Source organism: Strix aluco, chromosome 1 (assembly GCF_031877795.1).
Source record: "Strix aluco isolate bStrAlu1 chromosome 1, bStrAlu1.hap1, whole genome shotgun sequence".
Classification (NCBI taxonomy): Eukaryota; Metazoa; Chordata; class Aves; order Strigiformes; family Strigidae; genus Strix; species Strix aluco.
Window position 1 is genome coordinate 78401383 of NC_133931.1, and position 11234 is coordinate 78412616.

The window sequence follows — 11234 nt, forward strand, 5'->3', positions numbered from 1 at the left end:
TCTGGATTACTGCAAACTGCCAGGGCCAAAAGTCAGTCCTTTTGGCCAGGCTTTGCCCTAACCTTCTTCCCCAGCTTCCAAGGTCCTAAGAGATGAGGGAGCCTGAGGGAGGGCGGTGCTGGCCAAGGCGCCACTGAGGCCGCTGCTCACAACTGGGCCCCAAACCTCAGTTCTGGGTGTCCGGGCATCCACACTGCCGGGGCTAACACCACTCTCTGGAAACCCCCTGAGCTCCCCCGGGGCCGCGACCACTCGGGCCCAGCCGCGGCCGGGGGGCCAGTTCCTGTCAGGCTGCCCCACGCTGCGGGTCGCCCCCGGGCCGGACTTGAGCCGGTGCTCCCTGCGCCGGCAGCTACGGGCCCCGCTCCCCGCCTCGGCCCCGCCGCCCGGGCCCTCCCTTCGCCGCGGGCCGGCGGGCGAGCTGCGGGCGGCGGCAGAGCGTTGCCGGGTGACGGCGGCCGCGAGGCAGCATGGCCTCCCCCGCCCCGGCGACACCCCCGGGCACCCCGGTGGCACCCCCGGGCACCCCGGCGGCCCCGGGCACCGAAGGGTCGGGAGGGGCAGAGGAGGCACCCGGTGGCGCGACGGGAAGAAGGCGGCAGCCTCCCATCTCCGCCCTCTCCGCCTTCAGCCTCATCCCGACCAGACGGGAAGGGCCTCCGGAGCTCAGCTATTTCCACCGGGAGGCCAAGGTGAGGAAGGGGATGGAGCCGGGGAGCCTCGCAGGACCTGGCGGGGCCGGAGGGACAAGCCTTCCTCGGGGGTTTCTGCACAGTGTAACAACATCGTGCTCGGTCCCTGTTCAAGGGCTTGGCCCTCATCATGAGGGATCTGGTCAGACGGGTGCCTAAAACAACCCTGATAATGTTTCCAAGGCCGGCAGAAATGCCCCGCATCAGCTGTGAGCTAGGCTAGCTAATGCCTAAACAGGAGGTTTCATCTTCAGAGGCCATTGTGAAGTCTAACGGGTGTTTGCTACTTGTGGATGGAAAATGAGGGTAATGCCTTTCACTGCATGGCAAGAGAAGGCAGAGACATGGTTTGCCAAAGATTAAGGACCAACAGGCCACGTGGTATCACCAAAATGCAACACGTCTTTAGGGGGGACACTAGGAAGGGCGTCATCTGACACTGGGATTCGGCACCTGTGTTTTTTTCTGGTAATGCACGCTCTCAGCGACCCTTTAAAAAGAAACTGCTCCATTTTCAGTCGAGGGAAAAGGGTTTCAATGTGCATTGCACAAATTTTCCATATGCTCAGCTTTAAATAAGAAAATCAATAGAGCTACTGAAAACAATAAGATCAATACATGTCTTGATAACTGAATGCTTCTGAAGGTGTTACACTAACATGTAGTAACTCAAGTAGACTAGCAGGAAGCCTCACTCCTCACACTTTGCTGCATTGTATCACCCTTTTTCCTCATTCTCTCTGTTCTTATATTTAAAATCAGAAATGAAAACAATCTTACACCTTCAGCCTCAGCTGGGCTATACTTCCTGAGTGGTAAACCTTTCTCTCTCTGAAAAAAGTTGTATGAGACATTGCACTTCACAGCTTTTTCTTCCAAAAAATCAACATTAAAAAGTTCTGAAATGTCTATTATAGCAATGTAATATAGCAGTTATGGCAACATGTATTTAGTTATAACAATAAATACAGCATGTGAATCCCCTCCCACCCAAGTGACTGAATGTGCAGGTCGAGTGGCCCTGGGTTGTGGGCAGGGTGCAGACCACAGCACAGCGCTGGGCATTAAAGGAACAGCAAATTTCCCACACTGACTGGGTGGCCCTGCTAAAAGACAGGTAGGTTTGTAATTTCAGACTCCTCTGTGTTGATTTCAGCGTTACCTTGGGAAAGTGGTCAGAGCCAAAGGTGAGCAGATACAGTTGGTGCCATGCTTAACAAAACACAGTAGGGAGAGCACAACAAGAGTAAGGCTAGGGCAGGTCAGAGGGCTGGCGTGGTGCGCTTGGGGCTGGTGGAGCTCACAGTCTATCCAATCTGCATGGAATTAGCAACCATATGGTGGAGCTTTTGCTTACAATACAAAGTCTGCTTTCATGCTCCTGATGACCTGGTTTGTGGAAAATGCTGCTCCAGTGGCATGGAAACAACAAAGTGGTGACAGCTGTTTAATAGGTTTCTTCACAGCACAGGCCTCAGCCACAGTGGAGGAAGCAGATTCAACCCATTCTTCAGCACAATTAAGGAATTAGATAATTTGAAATTTTTTATTTATACAGGAAAAGGAATTTCATTCCTTTTTGCAGCTTAAATAAATACCTAAGACCAACTGTATGTCAGAGACTGAAGCGGAGAGAAATAGAGGAAGATGTGCTCAGCACATGGCCAGAAGCCAGAAATTCCTGCCTTTTAATCCCTTGGTTGACAGTTGCTCACATGATTGCTTTACATAAGTTACTGTAGCCAGTTGTGTGGTGTTTTCTCTTCTGTGTCATGGAGAAAGCTATTACCTATTCTATGTGTGTCTGGAATATTAATGAATGTTTGCAAAGTTCTTAGCTTTAGTAGCAGTATACAGAGGATGCCCACCCTGAGTGCAAATTTATTGTCTGCTCTGCGTGATTCACTTGCTCTAATGGGTTTAAGAAACAGCTCACCACCACCACCACCTAGGCCAACTAAGTCAGCATTTAACAACAAAGAGAAACAACAGCAAAAAGTTATCAGAATATTGAGCACAGAATTATTGGCTGTATGCGTCTGGCAGAAGATCTTAAAACAGATCATCTGGGGCAGGGCTAGTTTTTAACATAACAGGCTGTCTACCTATCTATGAGTTCCAGAAAGAATGAATTATCTGCTCTGACACAGGTAACTAATAATGGACAAATAATGCCATCTGAATAAAAACAAAGGAGTAAATAATATTCCCGGTGGTGAGCACAAATTAGATGCTCACCACAATTCTGAATTAAACTGGTAGCGTGACGAGGAGAGGAGAAGCAAGGAAGCACAGAAATAATAATAATAATGGAGGTGACAAATCAGATGCAGGATGCTCTTGAACATGCCTGAAATTCTCTCAGGCTTGATGATTTCTGAGAAATGAAGGGATGGATAGGTTAAATATCAAAACACCTTTCCTCTTGGCAGAACCAAGTAGTAGAGATAGCCTTCCAAATGAAGCCTGTGATTACAGTGGTACCTCACTAGCACTCTTTAACTATGGTTTCCCTTTAATGGAACCATTGTAACCTTCTTGGCCGGCCCTGACTTGACTATTTTTGGAGGGTAGCATTGTAAATTGTAAGAGTCAAAATACAAGAGTTTTTAAAAGGCTAAATTTGGCACACTGTAAAATTAGAGGTAAAAAAAAGCCCAACAAAATGCACAATTTTTCAATTTTGTAGTCATCCATGCACAAAACCAGTGATTGATTGTCATGTGTACTAGAATATGGACCTTTTAATGACATTCATTCAACAGGGGATTTTGCTTTTCTTTCCTTGAAAACTTTTTTGGTTTTGAAATTCCTTTGATTCCACTGATGAGAAATTCTTGATTAGATTTCACAAATGCATTGGTTAGCAGATCAGATTTTTAATGTTGCTTATTTGGATGCAACTATGTCAACAGGTATCATGAATACAATAATACTCTGGGTTGGGGTGTGCTGTATTTTCATATGTGGCAGATACATGCATACTACTGGATCACAGGATTACCACTGTGGCATGTTTCTGAACTCAATTCTGTTTTGATCAGAAATTAAATGGTGATTCCACTGCAGGATACCTTTGTCTTTTTCATTCCAAATGAATTTTGAAACTGCCTACTTTCCTTTTATATTACAGTGCCAGATCATTTAACAAATACATGAATTTAAGAAAGAGAATATAAAGTTCAGAAAATTAAAACAAATAAAGCATCTAAATTTCAAAAAGTTACAACAGATTACAGGGAAAAAAAAAAAAAAAGGTAAATTGCCACAAGGAAATTTCAGAACTGAACAGATTTAAAAAAAGATATCACGTGTCATTAGGTACTTTTATTGCAGACTATTCCAAAGGAGTGACCCAAACTTGCTAATGGTAGCTCAGTAATATTACAGTTGTCATCTAATGCTATATATGCACTGTTTAAGTATTGATTTGATTGCATATATTCTGTAACCTGTAAAGTTCAGCAATACTGTGAATGAGACATTTTTTTCCCCTTTTCTCAAGACAGGAGATGTTTCCATTTATGAAGCCATTTTTAAAAGACCAGAGGGTTACAACAAAAATCTTCACCGATGTGACAGAGAACACGCAAAGAGTCGTGGTCTTAACATTAATGAGGAGGTAACCCTTTGATAAATTCATAATTATCTTTGTTAAAGGTATTTTGTACTTTCTGACATGGCTGGAGACTATAGGCATTATTTTACCCTTTATAATGCAGCCTATATGGTAGCAAAGGACTCAGAAGGAGAACATCATTGTCCTCAGCCTGGAGATTTAGGAGAAAGCATTAGCCAGTGAAGACACCTGAGTTAGCTCTGGTTTTTCGGCATCCTGTAGATTTCCAGGTGACAAGCCATATGCAAGTTAAAGCATGGGGAAAGCGATACAGCAAGGCAAACCCTCTCTTACAGAGCCTCAGGGTCACTGAGAGTGACTTCTGAGCCACCTGTGCAACCCCTCTAGAGCTCCAGTTCAGGTAGTCCAGCACTATTTCTGTGATGCTTGAAAACTCTTCTCCCTGAGAGGACTGAGAGGGACTCTGACTCAGCCACTGTCCTCTGGCATCTACCCTCCCTTTGCCAGCTTACACCAGATTGCCCTGCAGGAAGGAAATTCATAGGGAGCTAGTGCAAAGGAGGTCAGAAGACCACAGACATGCCTGGAAAAGGCTGGGCAAGGCATTCAGGGCCAGCAGAATCTGGGTTTGCTGTGCAGCCTGATAGATAAGGAAGTATGCAGCCATGCTTTTAAACAGCTGCCTTGAAAACAGAAATACGGTAATATATATATATACACATATGTATTTTTCCCTGCAACATCTGAATAATATACATACACAAGTGTGTGTGTGTATATCTATATCTATCTATATATCTATGTTTATACACACACACACAGAGGCAGAGGCTGTCAAAAAGCAAATGAAGTGCAATCTTTGTGTGTTAATGGGCTCAGAATCCTAATGGGTTCATGGGATTTAAAGAAATGGGTAGGCGAAGAATGGCTGCCTGTATTGGTGATTATATATGATAGAGATGGAAGAAGGAAGAGAGAGATAAAAGTTAAAATTACTGTAATCGCTGTGTAATAAAACTGTTGATATTTTGTGACAAAGGCCACCACTTGTGATTTGTCTCACTAGCAGCTCTATTGGCCAGACATTTCAGTGCAAGGGTGTAGCCATAATGCCCTTCAACTCTATCAGACAGTGCAGGGAGCATTAGATGCTCCCAAAGGAATCCCAGGAGTGCCCATTACCATCACCTGCTCATGCCTAGTAATTCAGCTGCAAATCTGCATGAGACCAAAAGCCACGTAAATGACTACTCCAATTAAAAATGAGCCTTTTTATTTAAACAACATAAAGCTCCATCTGCGAAATTTGGGTAGAAACAGTTATCAGTGCAGCATTAAGGTTTCTTACTGAGCTCTTGTATCCACAAAACTCACTTTCCTACCAGTTTGCTTCCTAGAAGAAACATGTATGGGCCAGAATTCATACCAGCTCTGCTGCGCTGTGCACGTAAGGGACTCTTCCTGAACAGGTGTCCCTTAATCCAGCCCTTTAATTAGCATGGAGACACATCAAACCCACAGCTGTTAAATGTTACAACATGATCCTCCTGCATGTGATGACACCCAACACTGGACTTACCGATAACTAAGTGCAGGTCACATACTCAGCTCCTGCTCTTTAATTACCTCAGTGGCCCTCACAGACTTTATATAACTATATTATAAAACATAAATAAAAAGGCCACAATTGACATCTTTCTAGTACAACACTGAAAGCAGACAGGCTGAATCCACCACAGTACACCGCTTTCCTTTACGTGGAAAAAGCCAAACCACTGCAAGTAAGCCCTTCATTTCCTGCAGAGAGCCTGGGTGCGCCCAGGGAATCCAAGAGTACAGTCACAGATACTCAGTTTAGCTACACGTAGCACAGTGACTGCAGCGGAGTGTTTGCACAAGGCTGCCATTGCTGCTTTCAAGTGTTAACAGTGCTAGAATTACACACTGCGAAGGCGTGTAGCGGGACGCTTCCCAGCCAACTGTTGGAAAATCTGAAATCTGCTGAATGCCGAACCCGCAAAGATGAAATGCCACTGTGCACAGTCAGTGCTGTGCTACCAAGGATGCTGAAAACTGAATCTGATTTATTTAAAGGGAACACAAACTATTGGAATTACATACTGTTGCCCATCATTAGCTCTGTAAACCCTGTATCGCTAGTAAAGTCTTTCTTGAGGGTACAAAGATTATGTCATTTCCCCTTTTTCAACACTTACCACAGCTGGGACAGGGAAGGAAATGGTCTTATTTGTTGTCTGCCACTCTTCTTGATTTTTTTTTCTGGTGAGTTAAAAGTTGGTGTACTGAATGGATTCTAATGGGGTGGAGCAAGGTAAGAAGGAAGGGTCAGGAGGAGAGTTGGAGGATGAATGGTTGTTTTGGAATGGTTTTGGTTTTTTAAACATTGTTTTGGTATGGTTTTTTATAGGGAAAAGGGTTTACAGCTTCTTCCCAAGAATCTGAGGTCTAGTTCTATCCATGAGTCTGGAAATGTCTCTCAGCTGACTGCCCTCCTAGGAGACCCCACTGGATCTGTGCTCCCACCTGCATCTTGCAGGAGATGAAGGGGCTCATGTGCTTCACGGGTTCTATCATAAGTGCTGATATGGGTCAGACTTGTGTCTGTTGTAGCAAAGAAGTTTTTTGGTTGCACTTGAACTGTGGTATGGTGACTGTATTTTGATTCTCCCTTTAGATACTATTTGTATTGTAAGCCTAGGTAAACACATTGGGGACCAAGGCATACTGTGTTAGCCAGTGCGCAAACATACAAGCAGCCTGATAAATCTGAGACCTTTGGCTAGCAAAAGAAAAACAAACAAATTCTGTCATTCCCTTCTGACTCCAGAGCTCCCTGTTGCTGTAGCACAGGAAGAAACTGCAGATTACGGATAGTGATTGCACAGTCACTTAAAGTGCAGTTTACTAAGAACAAGCTTAAAATCATCTTTTCTTGGTCAGGTTATTTTTCACCAAGTCCACTTCCCATCATTGCAGAGCAGTTATTTCTGTAATCTTACAGCTACAAGCGTTTTTAGTAAAACTTTTTCATTGTGAAAAAATACAGTAGTATATGCTTTATGTCCTTCAGGGAAAGCTTGAATGGACTAGTGGTTGCTCAAGGTTTTTCTTTAGGCTTTGATTTTTTTCATGCGGTGCTTTCACTGAATTGTGCAAACAGGGTAGGTGTTCCTGTAACAGGGGACACAAATCTCTCCTATTTTTCATATGAATCACGCAAGTCAGTGCACAAGAAAGACAAGAATGAAAATAAAATCTGTGCCACTTTCCAGTAACATAGCATTTAGTTTGCCAGTAATCCCATGGTAATCGCCTCTCTGTATGTGTGTGTGTATGTGCGTGTGAGTGTGTAAAAAATTATCAGTCCACAGTAACTCATGGCACAGCTCCATATCTTATCATCTTGTCATATAGTGATACATTCATGGTTTATTACTATACATAAAAAACTAGGAAAGGGATGGAACAGTAAGAGTGCAGATCAGTGCTAAATAAATATACATCCATATAGCAGATGTTCTACAGTTCTGTCTGTTACTTTGGCCCTGGCCACAGCACATTTAGCAATAGATAACTGCCAAGTATTCACTCCGTGATTTTCTCATAAGGAAACTTTTATATTTTCACAGGAAATGGCAAGACCTGTCACTGTTTTGTCATCTTCAGAGTATGGGAGACGCATAAATAAGCCCATAGAGCAGCCAATCAGAGATCATGCGAGGATTAATCATGTGCAGGCAGAATTCTACAGGAAAAATGGCATTACCTGCTTATTGGAAAAACCTTCTCCAAGCCTGGATCCATGCTAAATCTCTTGTATCTGTCATCACCAGCAATATTTATGTGGGAAAAAACCCACCTCACATCGAAAAGCAATATGGTGCTTTTGCCTTTTCCTCTACATTTTAGTTAATGATTTGGATTAAAAATAAGATGAAATAGCAGCTGTGCTTTTCCTCATGGTAATTCAAATGCATGTCTTCTCCTTGCAGTGTCATAAAAATCTCATGAAGAGCATCATCAGCAAGATATGAACATTTTAGGGAGCAACACTGGAAGTGAGACCTGTTGGGTCAACAGCTGTCTCTCTGCAATTTTAGGCAGTGCTTCTACATAACTTTTCACAGACTTAACATTTAAGCAATCTTGCTCCTCAAGGTATCATTGGTCACTGATTTCTTAATCCTTACAGTGTTGCTACGGAATTACGAGGCATCATTTTATCTGCACAACAGCTGAAACCAGGATTCAACACAGATTTTCCAAAATGGATGGGCTTACCCATAAATAGGCAAGTGAAGAAATGATCTGACTTCCAGAAGTGCTTAGCAGTTTCAGCAGACTTCACGTGGAAGTCAAGTTAAAAGGGAACTTCTGATTACTTAGCATTTAAATAGACAAAATCTGGGCTTAGCTGATTTCAAACATCCATTTCATAGACTTTCACTATACAAATGGTGTCTGAGGGATTGATCTGTTCAAGAGAGTCACAAGAAAAATCATCTTTGTTTCTGTATCCAATGCCGAAAAAAGAAGAAAAAAAAAAAAGTAATACTAGCAGAACAAGCACTAAATAGTTTGGTAGGAAGCATGGAAAAAACACAGGATTTGAGCAGTATTCGTTCAAAAAGCATGTTTAGAGTAAATGTCTAAACCTGCTCAAATGTTTAGTGCCTTGTATTCTCACTGAATCCAATACTAAAGCTTTAAGGTAATTTCAGGAGAAGGAATATCTCCTGCAGGGTATGCATCAGTTTGGTTCTCCAGAGCCATTGAACCTGCTGTTGTTTAAAGCTGAGGCAGTTTTGTTCAGAACGGAACAACTGCCAGACTGATCGTACCAGAACAAGGACTGGAAGTCCACAGCTTTGACTGACACTGGCATACTGTCATGTACTTACACACAGGAAACCTGTATTATTTGTGAACACAGTGAGTCTTCCTAGTAAAAAATAATAAAAACAAAGAACTTCTTAATCTGTAAATTAGGCAATCAATAGCACTTGTTTGGCATGATGTGAGAAGCAGAGCACACAGAGGAGCCCAATATGAAAGGTGTTTGTTACTTTCATTATTCACGATCTGCAAGTTCCTCTATATTCAGTGAGCTAGGGCAGCAACTGCTACATTCCTTTTCAACAATAAATGTTCGTTAAACAAATGCAGCAGCATTAAATGAAAGGAATCACAGTAAGAACAAAGTGAGAAGGAAATGTTTCCTAACAATACCAGAATGCTTTTTCAAAACTCAGTATCAAATGTATGCCAGTGAAGAACGAGATGGAATATGGCCATATTCTAAGCAGGTTATTTTTAGTTTGGGACAGTCAGTACGAATTACTTCTTTTAAGTAGTCTTACTATATTTACAAACCATCTGTGTTTGAAAAACTACTGGAAATCAAATTTGTTTGAGAACACCACCACCTTCTGGCCTGTGTGAGAAACGGGCATCTCCCCCGTGGAGAAAGTCATGTCATCAAAACACCAGTATGCGTTTTCCTGTCTCATTTCTTTGCTTATGTCATCCCTGCTCTTTCAGTCCCTTGTCATCCCTCCTCACCTTTGAAGGCTTTTCACAGGTTGTTCCTCCTACTACATGTTTCTCATTCAGTTCTGAGTGGTTGACTTCTCCCTTCAATGCTCAATTAGTGTCAAAAGAATACCTTGACAATTTCTTCTGTATCAGGGATAAGTTCCATGTAAATGTCTGCAAAGACATTTCAGTCATTCTCCTTCAATCTCTCTTTGCTAGGATGACAACCGTTAGGTTACGGATGTGCTATAAGCTTCCTATTACACTGTTGGAAAGAATCTCATTACCTCTTGATGCTCCCTCACCTGTCAGTGCTGACGTACTGCAGTGAGTAAGGGTTTTATACACACAACAAATTAACATGAACAGAATGCACAGCATGACACAATGTAAATCATATTTTGGATCTGGATTTTGCATCCAAAAATCTCCAGGGATTGTTGGGACAATTGACAGACACGAGCAACTCACAAATTCTTGACAGTAGCCTTGGAAGGAAAAAATGGGCACGTTCTGCATCTACTGGTGAAATGTACAGAGCTTCAATGATGTAAAAGTTTCACCTTTTTTGTATCAAATCATAACAGTTAAAGCGGGTTGACGCTGGGAATTCTACTATGCTACTCATAAATAATAATTCACAGGATGCACAAGCTAACTTGAAAATGTGTTTTTCATGGCAGTTCATCAAGTATACATTATGCGATCGGAACTAAGGCCGTGTTATCTTCCCTTCATCCGTCTGTAAAGCAACACACTGACCCAAGTTAGGGCACACTCGTTCCAGCTGAAGTGGTTACTAGTTTCAGTTCTCAGTTCCACCCTTCAGCCAGAATTTATACTTGTACACAAAAAAGGACTGCATAGGACATAGTTCTTCTGAGCGTCAGAGCGAAATGAATGGCAGGCTGTAAACTGAAGGAACTCTGGAGCGCATACATGACCCCGTTTAGACAGTTTAGCTAAAACTGCCACCAAAGACAAAACTACAAATAGTACATACCCGGAACATTGGGTGGCCCCCACAGAGACAGCTGTGCAAGTCCACGACCCTGTGGCAGCTGTTCTTTTAAAAAGTAAAGCGAATCTTTTTAATAAAAACACTCTCATTTTCTGTAAGGCATTGCTATTTAGTGAACAGCACTCTCTGTCTCTAAAGTATGAGCAATAAGCCAATACTGGTTGTGCAACTACTGCAAATTTTAGTTTTACGAAACATTTGGGAAACCACACAAACAGCTATGAGTGAACTGCACAATTTCTTTTTATACTGTCAAGAAAAGCCCTGATTGGTAGGTAGCACAGCACATTCTGTACATTCAGACCAGCCAGTATCCTTGAATACTCACATCTGTCCATTTGCAGTTGTTTGTTAGAACCAGTGAAAATATAAAAGAAATGCAGCA

General features: G+C 42.6%; 1 protein-coding gene across 1 annotated transcript; it reads left to right on the forward strand.

Annotated features, from left to right (window-relative positions):
* Positions 1-460: 460 nt before the first annotated feature.
* On the forward strand, positions 461-8237 carry CFAP90 (cilia and flagella associated protein 90). Its single transcript, XM_074825685.1, has 3 exons — positions 461-692; positions 4198-4314; positions 7923-8237. The coding sequence occupies exons 1-3, from the start codon at positions 471-473 to the stop codon at positions 8100-8102; spliced, it is 519 nt and encodes a 172-aa protein (XP_074681786.1). The 5' UTR covers positions 461-470; the 3' UTR covers positions 8103-8237.
* The last annotated feature ends 2997 nt before the right edge of the window (positions 8238-11234 follow it).